This window comes from Mixophyes fleayi, chromosome 6, assembly GCF_038048845.1.
Source record: "Mixophyes fleayi isolate aMixFle1 chromosome 6, aMixFle1.hap1, whole genome shotgun sequence".
Taxonomy (NCBI): domain Eukaryota; kingdom Metazoa; phylum Chordata; class Amphibia; order Anura; family Limnodynastidae; genus Mixophyes; species Mixophyes fleayi.
In genome coordinates, this window is record NC_134407.1 from 210,083,337 (window position 1) to 210,102,562 (window position 19,226).

The 19,226-nt window shown below is 45.6% G+C and overlaps 1 protein-coding gene and 1 pseudogene across 1 annotated transcript in view; both read left to right on the plus strand.

Annotated features, from left to right (window-relative positions):
• LOC142160612 (uncharacterized) overlaps positions 1-18,455 on the plus strand; it is a 53,209-nt gene extending 34,754 nt beyond the window's left edge. The window contains exons 8-13 of the mRNA XM_075215476.1: positions 4,720-4,837; positions 5,951-6,142; positions 6,222-6,345; positions 6,431-6,516; positions 8,643-8,784; positions 14,017-18,455. Coding sequence (XP_075071577.1) covers positions 4,720-4,837; positions 5,951-6,142; positions 6,222-6,345; positions 6,431-6,516; positions 8,643-8,784; positions 14,017-15,698 — 2,344 coding nt within the window. The 3' untranslated portion in view covers positions 15,699-18,455. The remainder of the gene's footprint in view (positions 1-4,719; positions 4,838-5,950; positions 6,143-6,221; positions 6,346-6,430; positions 6,517-8,642; positions 8,785-14,016) is intronic.
• Positions 789-19,226, plus strand: part of LOC142160026 (uncharacterized) — a 64,436-nt pseudogene continuing 45,998 nt past the window's right edge.

Sequence of the window (19,226 nt, forward strand, 5' to 3'; positions counted from 1 at the left end):
ATATGTTTTCATTTTAGTATTGTGCACTACTGATGCCAGCATGCTCTTGTCGCCTTAGAGTGTATGGGTACGCTGGAGTGTGTAGTACTATAAATGCCAGCTTACCCATGGCTGCCAGGGCATGTTGAAACTTGTAGAACTACAAGAGCCAGCATGCCCTGGCACCCAGAGCCCACTGGGACCTATAGTGCACCTTGAAACCACTATCTTCCTCATTTAAGTACAGGGATCAAGGCTGACACCTCTGGAATATTCTGATGACAATCCGGATTTGGCAAAAAAAAACAAACCATCAGGTACAGAGACTTTTATTTCTAACATATGACCTGTGTAATGATTAATAAAATACATATTCCACTTACACCCAGTGGCAGATGCAGCAACCACTGACATATATTGGATACATGAGTGTATCTGGGTTATCCCGTCCACGGGCTCCTTTGCTCCATGTTTTCCTCTCCCTGCAATCTCTGGCAGCGGAGTGCACAGACCCTGGTAAAACCAGCAGAGATACAACATCTGTGACTGCTGCATTCTCCTCATTCCCATCATATAAGCAGCTCTCTTCCAGATGAAGGGACTTCTCCTTACTATACATGGCCGCACAATGCACCAGTGATAACACAGACTAGTGATTAGGAGACTTTATTTATTGTAGGAATGTGCTAATGTTTACTGTACACACGTGCTGGTCTTCACAAACATGTCTGCCGCCATAGTGCAGTCTTATTACATGTAATATCACTTACAGTTCTACATCTAGTGTTATCCTGGGGTAAGAGGTGAGGAGGAAACCAGAAAACTACATTACCCAGATCCCTCTGCACCTCCTGGTACCTGGTATTATCGTCATAATTCAGTTGTTGTCTAACACCAGGAGAGGTATGTTATGTCCATGTAGTGACTCAGTATATAGCTGTACTAATGTACTGAGGGAGTAGTGGTGACAGTGCTGGGAGACCAGGCAGAGGGGAGTCAGGGGAGAGTGCAGGGAAGGAGTAGTGGTGACAGTGCTGGGAGACCAGGCAAAGGGGAGTCAGGTGAGAGTGCAGGGAAGGAGTAGTGGTGACAGTGCTGGGAGACCAGGCAGAGGGGAGTCAGGTGGGAGTGCAGGGAAGGAGTAGTGGAGACAGTGCTGGGAGACCAGGCAGAGGGGAGTCAGGGTAGAGTGCAGGGAAGGAGTAGTGGTGACAGTGCTGGGAGACCAGGCAGAGGGGAGTCAGGTGAGAGTGCAGGGAAGGAGTAGTGGAGACAGTGCTGGGAGACCAGACAGAGGGGAGTCAGGTGAGAGTGCAGGGAAGGAGTAGTGGTGACAGTGCTGGGAGACAAGGCAGAGGGGAGTCAGGTGAGAGTGCAGGGAAGGAGTAGTGGTGACAGTGCTGGGAGACCAGGCAGAGGGGAGTCAGGTGAGAGTGCAGGGAAGGAGTAGTGGTGACAGTGCTGGGAGACCAGGCAGAGGGGAGTAAGGAGACAGTGCTGGGAGACCAGGCAGAGGGGAGTCAGGTGAGAGTGCAGGGAAGGAGTAGTGGTGACAGTGCTGGGAGACCAGGCAGACGGGAGTCAGGTGAGAGTGCAGGGAAGGAGTAGTGGTGACAGTGCTGGGAGACCAGGCAGACGGGAGTCAGGTGAGAGTGCAGGGAGGAGTAGTGGTGACAGTGCTGGGAGACCAGGCAGAATGGAGTCAGGTGAGAGTGCAGGGAGGAGTAGTGGAGACAGTGCTGGGAGACCAGGCAGAGGGGAGTCAGGTGAGAGTGCAGGGAAGGAGTAGTGGAGACAGTGCTGGGAGACCAGGCAGAGGGGAGTCAGGTGAGGGTGCAGGGAAGGAGTAGTGGTGACAGTGCTGGGAGACCAGGCAGAATGGAGTCAGGTGAGAGTGCAGGGAGGAGTAGTGGAGATAGTGCTGGGAGACCGGGCAGAGGGGAGTCAGGTGAGAGTGCAGGAAAGGAGTAGTGGTGACAGTGCTGGGAGACCAGGCAGAGGGGAGTCAGGTGAGGGTGCAGGGAAAGAGTAGTGGTGACAGTGCTGGGAGACCAGGCAGAGGGGAGTCAGGTGAGGGTGCAGGGAAAGAGTAGTGGTGACAGTGCTGGGAGACCAGGCAGAGTGGAGTCAGGTGGGAGTGCAGGGAAGGAGTAGTGGTGACAGTGCTGGTAGACCAGGCAGAGGGGAGTCAGGTGAGGGTGCAGGGAAGGAGTAGTGGAGACAGTGCTGGGAGACCAGGCAGAGGGGAGTCAGGTGAGAGTGCAGGGAAGGAGTAGTGGTGACAGTGCTGGGAGACCAGGCAGAGGGGAGTCAGGTGAGAGTGCAGGGAAGGAGTAGTGGTGACAGTGCTGGGAGACCAGGCAGAGGGGAGTCAGGTGAGAGTGCAGGGAAGGAGTAGTGGTGACAGTGCTGGGAGACCAGGCAGAGGGGAGACAGGTGAGGGTGCAGGGAAGGAGTAGTGGAGACAGTGCTGGGAGACCAGGCAGAGGGGAGTCAGGTGAGGGTGCAGGGATGGAGTAGTGGAGACAGTGCTGGAAGACCAGGCAGAGGGGGTCGGATGAGAGTGCAGGGAAGAAGTAGTATAGACAGTGCTGGGAGACCAGGCAGAGGGGAGTCAGGTGAGAGTGCAGGGAAGGAGTAGTGGTGACAGTGCTGGGAGACCAGGAAGAGGGGAGTCAGATGAGAGTGCAGGGAAGGAGTAGTGTAGACAGTGCTGGGAGACCAGGCAGAGGGGAGTCAGGTGAGAGTGCAGGGAAGGAGTAGTGGTGACAGTGCTAGGAGACCAGGCAGAGGGGAGTCAGGTGAGAGTGCAGGGATGGAGTAGTGGAGACAGTGCTGGGAGACCAGGCAGAGGGGAGTCAGGTGAGAGTGCAGGGAAGGAGTAGTGGTGACAGTGCTGGGAGACCAGGCAGAGGGGAGTCAGGTGAGAGTGCAGGGAAGCAGTAGTGGAGACAGTGCTGGGAGACCAGGCAGAGGGGAATCAGGTGAGAGTGCAGGGAAGGAGTAGTGGTGACAGTGCTGGGAGACCAGGAGAGGGGAGTCAGGTGAGAGTGCAGGGAAGGAGTAGTGGTGACAGTGCTGGGAGACCAGGCAGAGGGGAGTCAGGTGAGAGTGCAGGGAAGGAGTAGTGGTGACAGTGCTGGGAGACCAGGAGAGGGGAGTCAGGTGAGAGTGCAGGGAAGGAGTAGTGGTGACAGTGCTGGGAGACCAGGCAGAGGGGAGTCAGGTGAGAGTGCAGGGAAGGAGTAGTGGTGACAGTGCTGGGAGACCAGGCAGAGGGGAGTCAGGTGAGAGTGCAGGGAAGGAGTAGTGGAGACAGTGGTGGGAGACCAGGCAGAGGGGGTCAGATGAGAGTGCAGGGAAGGAGTAGTGTAGACATTGCTGGGAGACCAGGCAGAGGGGAGTCAAGTGAGAGTGCAGGGAAGGAGTAGTGGAGACAGTGCTGGGAGACCAGGCAGAATGGAGTCAGGTGAGAGTGCAGGGAGGAGTAGTGGAGATAGTGCTGGGAGACCAGGCAGAGGGGAGTCAGGTGAGAGTGCTGGGAAGGAGTAGTGGAGACAGTGCTGGGAGACCAGACAGAGGGGAGTCAGGTGAGGGTGCAGGGAAGGAGTAGTGGTGACAGTGCTGGGAGACCAGACAGAGGGGAGTCAGGTGAGAGTGCAGGGAAGGAGTAGTGGAGACAGTGCTGGGAGACCAGGCAGAGGGGAGTCAGGTGAGAGTGCTGGGAAGGAGTAGTGGAGACAGTGCTGGGAGACCAGACAGAGGGGAGTCAGGTGAGGGTGCAGGGAAGGAGTAGTGGTGACAGTGCTGGGAGACCAGACAGAGGGGAGTCAGGTGAGAGTGCAGGGAAGGAGTAGTGGTGACAGTGCTGGGAGACCAGGCAGAGGGGAGTCAGGTGAGGGTGCAGGGAAGGAGTAGTGGTGACAGTGCTGGGAGACCAGGCAGAGGGCAGTCAGGTGAGAGTGCAGGAAAGGAGTAGTGGTGACAGTGCTGGGAGACCAGACAGAGGGGAGTCAGGTGAGATTGCAGGGAAGGAGTAGTGGAGACAGGGCTGGGAGACCAGGCAGAGGGGAGTCAGGTGAGATTGCAGGGAAGGAGTAGTGGTGACAGTGCTGGGAGACCAGGCAGAGGGGAGTCAGGTGAGGGTGCAGGGAAGGAGTAGTGGAGACAGTGCTGGGAGACCAGACAGAGGGGAGTCAGGTGAGGGTGCAGGGAAGGAGTAGTGGAGACAGTGCTGGGAGACCAGACAAAGGGGAGTCAGGTGAGGGTGCAGGGAAGGAGTAGTGGTGACAGTGCTGGGAGACCAGGCAGAGGGGAGTCAGGTGAGAGTGCAGGGAAGGAGTAGTGGAGACAGTGCTGGGAGACCAGGCAGAGGGGAGTCAGGTGAGAGTGCAGGGAAGGAGTAGTGGTGACAGTGCTGGGAGACCAGGCAGAGGGGAGTCAGGTGAGAGTGCAGGGAAGGAGTACTATAACACTACATTGTACACTGCAGAGGTCCTATAATGTGTACTGTAGCTTAGTGTTGTCAGTCTTCATGTAATGACTACTGTTATCAGTACACATTTATTCAGATGCTATCAGATCACAGGTATATACTAATACTATCAGTCCCTGGTTATAGACTATTTTTTAGCTTTCTAAATTCCAATTATTTACAATTATTCAAATGTTCAGTAAGCTGCAGGTGTTAGGCTATGCTATATTTAAAACAAAGAAATTATATCAATGTTTTACCTACAGAGCTCACTGCCACGGTCTGCCCATTCCCAGAGTCTTCATGATGGACAAGGACAGGAGTCACATGACTGAGAGGATATTTAATCTCACCCTGGAGATCATCTCTCTGCTGACTGGAGAGGTGAGGGGATCTGGGAATATCACACTGAAATCTCTATTGTCTCTTGAACTCCTCAGAGAATTAATATTGAGTATTGTCCGGGGTAGAAGATGTGGCACTAACAAAGAAAGTGATAGCACCAGATGTACTGTTATTATTTATTATTATTTAGTTATATGGTGCCACAGGTTCTGTAGCTCCAGACAATTGTACCAATATAAATAACACATAACTACAGTGAGCAAGATCACAAATACATGGAAACAGTTACACCTAAGGAGCATAAGTGAGTGCGAGTATAAAACTGTAGGGACAGTAAAAGACATGACAAGGACATATGAGGAAGATGGACAGTAGGAAAACATGAGACAATAGGGAAAGAGGATCCTGCCCCTGAGAGCTTACATTCTAGAAGGAGCGGAGGTGAGAGAGTAGGAGCAACTGGAATAATTTGGAAATAGTGGGCAAAGGAAGACCAGGTGGTGGACAAGATGGTGAAGTGGGGGTTGGATAGGTGAGCAGGAAGAGGTGAGTTCTGAAGGACCATTTAAAGGATTGTAGGTTCAGGGAGGTAAAGAGTTACAATGGTGGGGAGCAGCACAGGAGAAGTCTTTGGAGGTGAGTGTGTGAGGAGGTGAGGAGAGGCAAGGGTGTGAGGCAGAGTGGAGTGTCCAGGTGGCGGGAGTGGGGTTAACATTTAAAAGCAAAGGGGAGCAAAGAAATGGGGAGGTAGTTTGAGAGAGGGGATTGGTTAATGAAAGATTTATTGAGAATAGGGGTGATGAGAACATGTTTGAAGGTGGAGGGGAAGACACCAGTGGGGAGAGAAAGGTTTAAGAGGTGAGCAAGGTGAAGACATTGGAGGAGAGGGAGCGGAGAAGTTTGGAGGGAACAGAGTCAAGGGGTCATGTTGAGGAAGAGCGTAGAGTGAGGATTTCAGACAGTTTCTATCAGACAAGTAATTTTATGGTATTTTCTTTACTGAATATTATTTTCTTCACCTACATACATGTCTCCTATAAATCATTTCTAGAAATACCCAGATCAAGGTGTCATATAGGTCTTCTACTAGTTTCAGACTTTCACTGAACCTCAAGTATAGTGATACTTTCTACTGTCTCTCACATTACACAGGATTACACAGTAGTGAGGAAGGAGTCCAGTAATCATGTGTCATCCAGCATCAGCTCCCATGTGTCAGGAGGATGGAGCAGGACCCAGAGCCCCATCATGGAACCTCCACCTCACTCACTGATACATGAGAGAAACAATGACCAGAGGATTCTAGAACTCACCAACAAGATCATTCAGCTGCTGACTGGAGAGGTGACTGCTGGGAATGGGACATTATACAGTAACACCAGGGGATGTGTCTGGGTGATGACTGTATCATTGTGTGTGTCAGGTTCCTATAAGGTGTCAGGATGTCACTGTCTATTTCTCCATGGAGGAGTGGGAGTATTTAGAGGGACACAAGGATCTGTACAAGGACGTCATGATGGAGAATCACCGGCCTCTCACATCACTGGGTAAGAGACCTAACTAGATATACACATACTCTGATATATCCTATATAAATCATGTGGTCAGTCCCTGTGTGTTCACCTCCTACAGATGGATCCGATAATGGAAATGTATCAGAGAGATGTCCAAGTCCTCTTTATGGAGCGGAAGAGGGAAATATCCCACATGAATTTCAGGTACATATAATTAGCAGTTCTAATAATAAAACTGATGTCAGGTTCTTATGTTTATTTTGTTTTTGCATTTTATGAGTGCGAAAAAATGAGCAATGTATTTACAACATAACAACCATAACATTAGACACAGATGACACTAATACAAACTTTCACACGTTAGTACAGGCCTGTCCAACCTGCGGCCCTCCAGGTGTTGTGAAACTACAAGCCCCAGTATGCTTTGCTGGTAGACAACCAGTTGATAGCTAGAAGGGAATGCTGGGACTTGTAGTTTCACAACATCTGGAGGGCCGCAGGTTGGACAGGCCTGCGTTAGTACATAGTACTATAGGTCTATCAAAGCGAATTCATGATTCTCTGGCAACCAGAGTAAGTGTAAATAGAGGGAGAGAATAAACAAGTTTATGGGCGTTCAAGACATGGCTCCGATATAAGAAGAAATGGGCCGTCCTGACTCTGTCTAAATGGAACAAGTTTACTTGAGATTAATAAGACGCTGTATTGGTGTCACCCAGTCACATAAATTGTGTATGAGCCATTTCTCTCCAGCCCACTCCATCTGTTAGTGACTTTATATTGGTGGGGGACATCCATGTCACCGTGGTCATCAGTCATCTCTAAAAGACATATTTGTGGGATTCATGAATATGGAAACTGTAATATATTTCATAGGTCTTGTATGTTTCTCGTATACTCTACTTAATTTATGATTCTCCCTACTTGTCTCTGCTGTTTCTGTTGTATGTGTCACAGTCTCTCTGTATAAGTAATGGTGTTATATACCCATGTCCTCTGTCCACCGTCTCTTCAGCTGCAGGGCAGATAACTTGTATATACAGCGTCTGCAACTCAAATACATACAGATTACTCACTCAATAATATTCTCATTTTAAAATCTTACAAGAAATGAGTCAAATGTTGTAATCTCACAATTTACTGACAGCACCAATAATTTAGATTTCTTTTTCTTTAAAGTAATTAATGCATTAATAATTCATGTACTTGGTCTCTTAGTGCAAAACCTCTGGGAATATAACCGTCACGAAATAGAAGGGTTGATATTTCATGGTGCACTGAAGAAATGATCACATACATCTAAAACGTATTATTTTATTTATTCGTCTTAAAAACTTTATTTTCATCTAAAATATTTTGAAATATTAAAATATAAAATGAGAATTAATGTTTAAGAAAATGAAAGGAATGTAACCATTCACAATCACTCATTATGACAAGGGCTGTAGGGATGAAAGATGATTCAGACACATTAAAGTGTCACGAGCCGCAGTTCTAGTCGTGACGACCCGGCTGGATCTGTCTGTGGCCGTGTCCCAGCTGTTCCTGGGCCTACCGTCCTGCTGCAGCGTCCGGACCATGGCCAGGACGACCAGGACAATCTTCTCATCACTGCTGCGTCCGGCTAGGAGTTTGACAGCCAGGAAACGTGCGCAATAGCTGGTGTTTAATTATCAGCCTGTTGTGGCTGATTTGGTGGGCTGGTGCCGTGCATTGTGATTGGCTCCTTACTGTATTTAAGGCAGGAAGGGATTAGCCGGTTATAGTGTCTGTGTCGCACATTAGCCGACCGGCTCCTGTTTCCCTGCGGATACTCTGCCCTAGCCAGGATTTACCACAACAATCAATGTAAGAGATATATACATATTATAACAAGGAACACTAACAAATTAATATATTATTTGAAAAATATATAACTGAAAGGAAACATCTGTACAATAGGATAAGAACAATGGGCCTGATTCATTAAGGATCTTAACTTAAGAAACTTCTTATTTCAGTCTCCTGGACAAAACCATGTTACAATGCAAGGGGTGGAAACTAGTATTCTGTTTTGCACATAAGTTAAATACTGACTGTTTTTTCATGTAACACACAAATACTTGATGGCTTATTTGTACACTGAAATTTAAAGTTGATATTTGTGTGTTACATGAAAAAACAGTCAGTATTTAACTTATGTGCAAAACAGAATACTAGTTTGCACCCCTTGCATTGTAAAAAGAGTGTTTATTCTGACGCGTTTCTTCACAATAGCTATTTCATCAGATATGAGTGTTATTTATAGTCAGATATTATTATAATGTGATTTTATTGTGTGTGCTATTTAGGATGAAAACCTGATACATGTTAAGGATGAAGATAGAGAGGAGGGAGAGGGAATTCATGTAACCCACATTGATGGTGGAGAAAAGACGTATGTGAGGGGTGATGAGCTGGGTACGGAGGACATTCCTACAGATACCAGCACAGGTGAGTAATAACTATTATATACAGAACAGACTCAATTCTTCTCCATGTTCTGTCCATACAACAATCTCTTATTCTGCGCCCTCCTCTGTCACTACATACTAATTAGGACAAAGTATCTGCCCAGTGTGTGAGCTCCTTCATTCAGCTCCTCCACCTCATGTACTGGGATGTAGGTAGTAGGTCACCCAGCAGAGAGCTTAGATCAGTATGTGGACTGACTGTCATGTAGTCAGAGCAGTTACATACAGCATATGGCGTTTCTCTATGCTCTCTCCTGGGGAGCGAAACCCATAAAATATAGATTTTCCCCATACATAATGCAGAAGTCACAGTTGCACACTGTGCCCAGCACCAGCTCTCACAACAGTTGTTTACTAGGATGACACTGGTGGGCAGTCCATCCAGTTGTTCCATTTCCATGAACTACGGTCCTGTCCCCCAATCAACTTAAAACATTCCAAATAAAGGCTCAATTAATTTGAAATTCGTTAATGACTAAACTGTTTCACAATTAATCTCTTAGGTCTCCAGTCTACAGGGACCCAAAACAGATCCGCTAAGGGATAATCTAAGTTGTAAGCTTTCTCCACATCCACCCAGGGCTTCTGACCCGACAAGAGACCAGTCACACATCTGAGACAATAATCATGGATCGTGGTATTTCAACATATCGGGCAAATTAAACCCCCCCTGCAATTTCCCTAAAGTCATACACACAGGGTAATTTCTACTTCCACACATAGGTGTTCATGACAGCTGTCAATTTAGTCTGTAACCTAGCTGCAAATCGCAACGGGAGCATACGAAACAAATACAGCAGTTTTGGGAGGAGCAAACATCCATGAAACAGTCAGAGCTGAGAGCTGTAGCAGGAGCAATGAAAAGTTTTTGTCAATAATGATCTCCAAGTGTGGAGTTATTTGAATACCTCAGTGTTGGCTAAACTGTGACACTCCAGGTGTTGTGAAACTACAAGTCCCAGCATGCTTTGCCAATATATAGCAGCTTATTGCTGGAACGTTATGCTGGGATTTGTAGTTTCATAACACCTGGAGTGTCACAGGTTAGCCAACGCTGGAATACATAAATAGGGGAGATCTGTGGATTTCCACATTTAGGCAAACTTGCCTTTAAGGCTCTGAAAGCTTTCCAAGGGTTTGTTATTTGGAAGAGCCTGTGTCTTGGATGTGTTAAACTTATAGAGAGAGGCTAAACTGAGATAAAATACTGTGGACGGCCGGCAACAAGGTCTCCGGGTCAGTGACAAACAACAGGATTTCATCGGTAAACAAACATAGTTTATGTGATACTCCTCCCATAACTATACCCCCACACTCTTGGGAGAGCCTCACTCTAACAGTGAGTGGTTTGATCGCCAAAAGATATATAAGAGGGGACAGAGGGCATCCTTGAGGGGTTTATTTGAGATAGGGAAATTAGCAGAGAGAAAGCCATCACTGATCACCCGGGCACAGGGCCCCGTGTATGGTGCCAAAATATACTGCAGAATCGCCCCACTAAACCCAAACCGTTCAATAATCCTCATCATGTAAGAGCAGTGGAGTCTGTCGAACGCCTTTTCAGCATCTAATGAGAGAAGCAGCATTACACCGTTTGTGTTATGGATATGTTCTATCAGATTGAAAATGTGTCTTGAATTGTCAGTGGCCCGTCATCACTTGACATACCCCACTTGGTCTAGGTGTATCAACACCAGAATAACAACAAATTAACATTCGCATTTAAAAAAACAGTTGACCTATAATTTAAGTCCTTGCTCGGTTTGGGAATAACTATTATGTCGGATTTCGGTCGGAAAATTCCCCCTTGTAGTACCCACATTATACAACTGCTCCAGTATAAACAGCAAATCTTCTTTAAATGTAACAAAAAAGTTATTTATATAGCCGTCAGGACCTGGTGCTTTATCTTTAAGGAGATGACTAATGATTCACCGGATCTCCTCTTGAGACCAGGGGGCATCTAACTTCTTCCTTGTAGCCAAATCAATGGAGGTGAGGGGAAGCCCTTCAAGGAAGGAGGAAATATCTGCCATATTTGGCTGGTGGGTAGCGGCGGCATTTTTCAAATTGTACAACCCAGTATAAAGAGAAGCTAAAATGTCAACTATATCGTGGGGGTTAGAACATTTGACACCATCTGGACCTATAATCGACTTGATCTCACCTAGGAAATTTCTGACTTAAGGGACTTGGAAGGGTGGGTCTTATTCTGGGATTCCAGAAGCATGATTTTGGTCTCCAATTCCTGCTGGTGGTGCAAATTTGCCTTCTAGATCCATGAAGTAACCTGAATGGCCACCACTCGGAACGACCACTTTAAGCGTGCACCAATAGCTGAAAATGAAGGTCTCTCTAGGGTCATTGGTTTGAATAAACAGAAGGAGGGCCTCCTTAATCGCTAGCTTAGCCTCCAGAGAGGATAATAGATAAGTTGGTAGATGCCACTGACGTGGGGGAGGGACCGGGCACACTGTCTTCCAGGTCCAAACCACTGGAGCATGTTCAGACCACGTCATGGGGAAGATCTGAGCTTTAAACGTATTCTGCAATACCCATTTATCAGAGAGAATAAGATCAATCCTAGAACACGTGTTATGTTTAGAACAGATATATGTGTAATGCCTCTCATCTGGGACAGCCAGGCATCGTAGATACCATGCTCCACTAGGAGTCTCCCGAAAGCCAGTGAGGGGCCCAGTGGGGTGCAGGTTGATGACTGGCGGTCCCTGGTAGACCTGTCTAGTCTCTGGTTCACCACCAGGTTAAACTCTCCCATGTCTATCAAACTACCCCCTTTATGCTTTTAATGCCAATGTAGATTTCAGGAATTGGATCTGCCTGTAGTTGGGTGCATACAGGGAAACTAGTCCGACCCTCTTATCACCCAAAGTATCAATTACTATTAGAAACCTGCCTTTTTATCCTTGACTTTTAAGGAAAATTGAAAAGAACTACAGAAACTAACTAACAGGGCTACTCCATTGCGTTTCTGGAGACCATTGACGGTAAAACAAGTAGAGTAATGGTGGTCTTTAAAGACAGGAGGGGCCCGAGCCGCAAAGTGTGTCTCCTGAAAGGCAACAACATCCGCCCCAGCTTTATAAAAGGAAGTTAGAGCAATCCTGCGTTTATTCGGTGAGCTTAAACCCCGAGCAGTAATAGATAGAAACTTAACCATACTCAGGATGGAAGAACAGATTGTCTGGGCCATGGGATCCAGTGGATAAGACAGGAGATTCCAAGTTATCAGAATCTTGGTCCCCTTCTCCACCGAATAGAAAACATGCATAGAATTGTTCCTATGAACCAGCAGTTTGACCGGAAATCCCCACCGATAAGGGATGATGCTGTCTCGCAGAATCTTCTTGACCGGCTGGAAGGAGCGACGTTTAGCCACTGCGGCTAATGAGAAGTCTGGAAACAGTTGAAGGTCTTGAAGAATATCTCAACCTTCAGCCTCTCGTGCTGCTCGCAGGATATGCTCCTTTATATAAAATAAAGTGTAGTAAAATTAGAGTATCTCTAGGCAGTGTATCCAGACTAGCCCGTGCCCTAGGTAACCTGTACGTGCGTTCTACGAGCAGGTCTTGGTCAGAGGCTGCAGGTAGAATCTTGCAGAATAGATCCTTGACAAAAGGCAGAAGGACAACATTGGAGACTTGTTTTGGAATCCCCCGTATCTTAGTGTTGTTCCGGTGGGACCTATCCACCAGGTCCGCCCACATGTCTTTCAGCATACATACTTTGGACTCTAGTTGTTTTTGAGAAGTAAGGAGGTACTTGCAAGAGATCACCATCTCCTCAATTTTAGTCTATCAATGACATGTCCTTCCCTACCCAATTTTGCCACATCAGATTGATTGGCCTTGAGAGAGGATCGCATTTTAGAAAGTAGGTCAGACTTTAGGGTAGCAAGTAACTATTGCATAGATTTAAAGGTGATCGGAGCATCCGGATCAATCTGCGATAGTGTATTTGTAGGGAAAGAAGGCTCCGATTGAGCACCAGCAAACCCAGAATGTGTCGTGGGGCGGAGATCCCATCCTTTGGGGCTTGAAGAAGGGGCGCTTGGGAGCCAGTTTAGATTATTTAATCTTCTTAGGGCCCATTGCGCCCACTACAAGCCATGTAGGCGAAAAGCAACAAAGATCCACAGAAAAAACAGTTAATCTAAGTTAATATAGGTAGAGCGTTATAGGCATTATGCCTAGCCTAGAGTCTTGAACAGGTTCATGGAAGAGAATAAGTACATCACTTTATATCTGGGAATAGCATGTTTATGCTTAGGGTGGTAGTCAGGGTGGTAGCTCAAATCGGGTACATCCCCATAGGGAGGTCTAGAGTTTTCAATAAAGGGAGAAAACAGTTTTTCTGTAAGTTACAATTATAAATATAGAAGGGGCACTGTATATGCAGAGTTGACCACTAGATGACAGGGCGATCACAGTAAAAGTGCACACTAAAATAAGATCCTAATATAGGTTCTACAGCTCTCTACATGCCTAATTGACAGTAGGCTTTCTAAAGTGACAGGGCACTGAGAGTAAGATAGCATATATTTGGACAGAGTGTGTGATCTTTAAAGGGGTTGGTAGATAAGCTCCCTAGTGGACTAGCTGTAATTTATAACATCTAACAGTTGACTGAAGGTTCTAATGCTCTAACTGGATACAAAAAACACACAGTTATCTGAGCCTGTCCTTATCAGTGTGACTGTATATAACAAGAGCGTATCAGGTGTTCATCCATATTTTGGCCAAAACATGTTTTCACAACCAAATATTCATGGTCTCCGTATCTTGGAAGTTCTAAAGTCACATCTATGAGCTAACTAACGCTGGGATGTTAGAATCATCAGCTTTACAGAGATGGAGGCTAAAATGCTTTTTTTGCATACATTGAAATGACTGTTTACAGGTTGACTACACTACAGATAATACAATATTAAGCAATACTTGTAAGCAAACAGGACAAAAGATGGCACTTGGCCTCAACTGTATTGTTCAGCTGTACAGCTACCTGGCACTATAGATGAGGCTGGGTGCTGACATATATCTTCCCCATGTTTAATGCTCTAACTTACTGCAGACAGGTACTAAACTTCAAGTTATTTTACACACAGACATTCATATGGAAGCTCACACCCGAAGATACACACTTAGAAAACTTGTTTTGTGACACCATTCATTGTATATTTTACTTCCAACAGATGGACACAACAGCAGGAATACCTCAGCCGTACATCCCATTTTATCTCAAGACTGTGAAATGGAAGATGAGGTTATGGAAAATTCTCGAAGAGCAAATACCATTACCCTACCAGTAACTGACAGTGCAGATAAATCATCTGAACCTTCTGAAATGAATGAAAGATGTTTTCCTGGTAATGCAGATACTATTATACATAATGCACAGACAGAAGGTCTCTTTTCTCATCAAAAGATTTGCACAGGTGACAAGTCATTTCCATGTACTGACTGTGGGAAATATTTTGCACAAAAATCACATCTTGTTCAACATCGCGGAACTCACACAGGTGAAAAACTATATCCATGCCCTGATTGTGGGAAATGTTTTACGCAGAAACAACCTCTTGTTAGTCATCAAAGAATTCACACAGGTGAAAAACCATTTTCATGTTCTGAATGTGGAAAATGTTTTAAACAGAAACAACATCTTGTTAGTCATCAAAGGATTCACACAGGTGAGAAACCATTTCCATGTTCTGAATGCGGAAAATGTTTTACACATAAGCAAAATCTTGTTTCTCATCAAAAGATTCACACAGGTGAGAAACCATTTTCGTGTCCTGATTGTGGAAAATGTTTTTCAAATAGATTTGTTCTCAGCAATCATCAGAAAATGCACAGCGATCGTAAGCCGTTTCCATGTCCTGAATGTGGAAAATGTTTTACTCAGAAACAACATCTTGTTTCTCATCAAATGGGTCACACAGGTGAGAGACCATTTCCATGTTCTGATTGTGGGAAATGTTTTTCATATAAATCCGTTCTCATCAATCATCAGAAAATTCACACTGATAAAAATCCATTTCCATGTTCTGAGTGTGGAAAATATTTTAGAAGGAAACGTGATCTTGTGTATCATCAAAGGATTCATACAGGTGAAAAACTATATCCATGTCCTGATTGTGGGAAATGTTTTACGCAGAAACAACCTCTTGCTAATCATCAAAGGATTCATACAGGTGAAAAACCATTTTCATGTCCTGAATGTGGAAAATGTTTTACACAGAAACAAAGTCTTGTTAGTCATCAAAGGATTCACACAGGTGAGAAACCATTTCCATGTCCTGAATGTGGAAAGTGTTTTACACATAAACAAAATCTTGTTTCTCATCAAAAGATTCACACAGGTGAGAGACCATTTTCGTGTCCGGATTGTGGGAAATGTTTTTCAAATAAATTTGTTCTCATCAGTCATCAGAAAATACACACCAAACAAAAGCCATTGCCATGTTCAGAATGTGGAAAATGTTTTACACGGAAACGTTATCTTGTGTATCATCAAAGAATTCACACAGGTGAAAAACTATATCCATGTCCTGATTGTGGGAAATGTTTTACGTGGAAACAACCTCTTGTTAATCATCAAAGGATTCATACAGGTGAAAAGCCATTTTCATGTTCGGAATGTGGAAAATGCTTTGCAGAAAGATCAGCTCTTCGTAAACACCATAAAACTCACACAGGTGAAAAGTCATTTCTGTGTTCTGAATGTGGGAAACATTTTGCAGAAAAATCACATCTTGTTAAACATCACAGAACTCACACAGGTGAGAAACCATTTTCATGTTCTGAATGTGGGAACTGTTTTTCAGATAAATCCATTCTCATCAAGCATCAGAAAATACACACCAATCAAAAGTAATTCAAATAGGTGAAAATCCACTCTTATGTCCTGAATGTGGGAAATGGTGAACACAAAAACATGCTCTTGATAATCATCAAAGAATTCGCACAGGTGAAAAGACATTTTTATGTTGTTAATGTGGAAAATTCTTGCAGAAAAATCAACTCTTGCTATGCACCATAACACTCGCGCTGGTGAAAAGTAATTTTCCTGTTTTGTATATGGGGAAATATTTTGCATGAAAATAATATCCCGTTGAACATCAGAGAATTGACACAAGTGGGAAGCCATTTACATATTCTGATTATGGGAATTGTTTTCACAGAAATCTGCGTCTTATAACATCATACAATTGAACCACCATACTGTGCAGTCGCATATTAGAGCAGCTCTCTCCTTTCCACTAAAATATCCTGGTTAATTCCGGGTCCCCAAGCTCTATTTTGCTTTCTACAAGCTATTGAGTTAGAGGAGTCCATTGCCACTGCAATGGGGTGCTTTAATATCGTTTACTGAATCGATCTTCATGAGTCCCCCTTATTGCTGGCTCCCTCACGCTCGCAACCCTCGGTTCTGGGACTTCCGGTAAGGCAGACACTCTGGCGCAAAATGAATCACGCTACTGCTGCCAATTTAAAACGGAGCTTCCAATACAGGGTGGCTTATCACATTCGCCGCCTTCTTTGTTCGGCTGTGGGTGGCTGTGCGGGGGACGTGGCAGGACCCTAGTATCCCTGGAACGGTCTCAGGTTTCCAAGCTGTTGAAGACACTTACCTGGGATTCCTGTGGCCGGATGAGTGACGCTTCGGAGAAGACTGTGGACACATCACCTTTGTCAGCTTTCTCATCCCAGCGATACCGGAAGTCTTGGTCACCATTACTCTGCTTCATTTCCGGCATCACACATCTGGTTAACTTCCTGGCGTTTCCTGCAGGTGGCGCCATTGCATTCGGATCCCCATATATCTGCTCCCACGTATGTAGGCAGCAGCAGAGATTGAGTGCTTGCTGGAAGGAGAGTCAAGTTAAAATTCCCCTGAGAGCTGGGCGACCTATCGCACTGAAGGGTCTTCACCTGTTGGTTTGTGCGCCTTGGTGGTCAGCCTGCATTTACTTGTCATCATAGACACGTTGAAAAGTCTCTCTGCATATTCCAACCTGGGCCTGGCTACAAGGGAAGCTGCGGTCTGGAGTGTTTTGACAACCCGCCTGGATCACTGATAAGTGGCCTCTTCTATGATTTACATCTGACAGCGCTGTTGCCACGCTTCTCTATTGCTGGCTTACCTACCATCTGTCACTGCTTCATTCACATAGACGCCACCAATCACAGAGAGGAACGATTACAATAGGGTCAGAGGACCTACGTTCTACAGCCTGGTGGGATCCTTATTGTTGGCACTGACTCTCAGTTACTTGCCGTTAATTTTGAGTATGTGATCTCCTCCAATCACACTGGACCAGAGAAGACCCTTCTCATACTAGCCAATGTAAGTGTGTGGCTTTCCATTTGCCCCCTTCCTCTCCCCAGCCTTTTCCTGCCTTACTCACCCTTCTCAACAGGCTGACGGTTCTCAGTCACTTCATTATGTCTAATAAACCAGAGAAAGTGACCTCTGGGTCTTTTGCAAATTTTTTGGTATCAAAGAATAAACCTTCTTCTCACTCAACTCGCATAGAAACGTCCAGCTCCCTGAAGTTGAGTTGGACCCTCAGATTCAAGGAGTGATGACCAATCTCTTGGAAGGGGTTAAACAAACATTCTATCAAGAATTTTCTAAAGTTGGCAGCGATTTCAAAACTGACCTAACTTCACTGGGCAACAGAACGGTGACACTGGAGACAAAAATAGACAACCTTTGCCGCTCTCAAACTACGATCAACAACGAACTTTCCCGTCTCCGTAATGAAGTTAAGGTCTTGAAGGAGAAGCAGAAGGATTCTGAGAACCGGTCCCACCTCAACAATATTCAAATCCGCAATGTTGCTGAAGAAGTCTCCCCGGAGGACCTTCAGGCCTTTCTCAAAGGCTTTTTTGTACAGATTCTTCCGGAGCTTACTGACTGTCTAATGGATCACGACCACAGGGCCCTGAGGGCTCATCCTGCCAATGGTCTACCTCCTCGAGACATTATTGTCGGCTTGCATTATTTTCGCACAAAGGACCGTATTCTGTCTGCTACTAGAGATCTACCTGTTACTCCTTACGGAATATGGATATTCAGCTATATCAGGACCTCGCTCCCTCCACGATTCAGAAACGGAGGGATCTACAGCCAGTTACTAGGATCTTACAACAGCATAGTATTCGGTATCGTTGGTGCTTTCCGTTCCAACTTCAGGTGTTTGCAGCCAACTCCTCCCACTTCATCAAAATGCTGGATCAAGGACAGGACTTACTGGTTAAATTGGACATTCTTTCTGTGATGTCTGCCTCGCAGCCCAGCTCTCAGAAGGCCCAACAATCAGCACCCCTGCAGCCAGACTGGTCCCGTTCCTCCCGTCGCAAAGCCTGAGACGTTACACCACCATGATGTGTCTGTTATTGTCACTTGGTATTTGCTTTGCATATGTTTTGTCTTCACAGGTGGACTACCTACACTGGTTGGAGCCCTGAGCTCCTTGTTGTTTTTGCCTATAGTTACATTAGTTTCTCCATATTACTAGTTCACTGGTATGTTTATAATGGTATATATCTACTATTGTGCTTAAATTGGTTTAACTTGCTGCTGATATGATCTCCATCGATTTTTCCATGGAGAGGAGATCCCTGCCCCCCCTTCCCCCCATTCACCCCCCTTTCCTCTCCCCCCTTCCTTTTTCCGCTAAATGTATAGAATTCTAAAGTTTTAGTGCTAATATGTTGGTTTACGCACGCTGTTTATTGGTTAGTTAATATTGCTATAATTCTATGTTATGACTCTTTTGTGGGTCTACATTCCTGATCTTATTCCATTCTTTACACAGGACCACCCACCACGCACCCTTCGATATTGTCTATTTCCATTTGTATTTGAACTTCGCTATGGTACTGAACCCCTTCTGGGTTCTTTTCGTACAGGGTTCGCACCCATTTGGGCTTTTCTCTTCTTTTCCTTCCCCTTCTTTTGCTCATGACTTTCTCTCTTTGCCTCTTTTCTTATCTCTCCTTTTCTCTCAAGGACGGATTAATTACTTACCTTTTTTTACTCCATTACTAGTCAAGCTGCAGAGACTTAGCATCCTTCCAGAGCCATGGTCCTAAAAATCTTCTTGATCAATGTCAATGGACTCAATACCCCTCGTAAGCGCACAATGCTATTGGGAGCCTGTAGGAGAGAAAAAGCAGATATTGTTTTTCTCCAGGAGACGCACTTCACTGGAGTCCATTCACAGCTCCAGGGTAAGCAGTTTTCTCAGACTTTCTTTGCCTCGGCAGACTGCAAGAAGCGGGGAGTGGCTATTTTGATCCACAGCAAGGTCCCCTTCTTGAACTCATACCTACGTAAATCCGGAGGCCCGCTTCATATTGGTGGGAGGTACCCTCCTATCTGCCCCTGTAACTC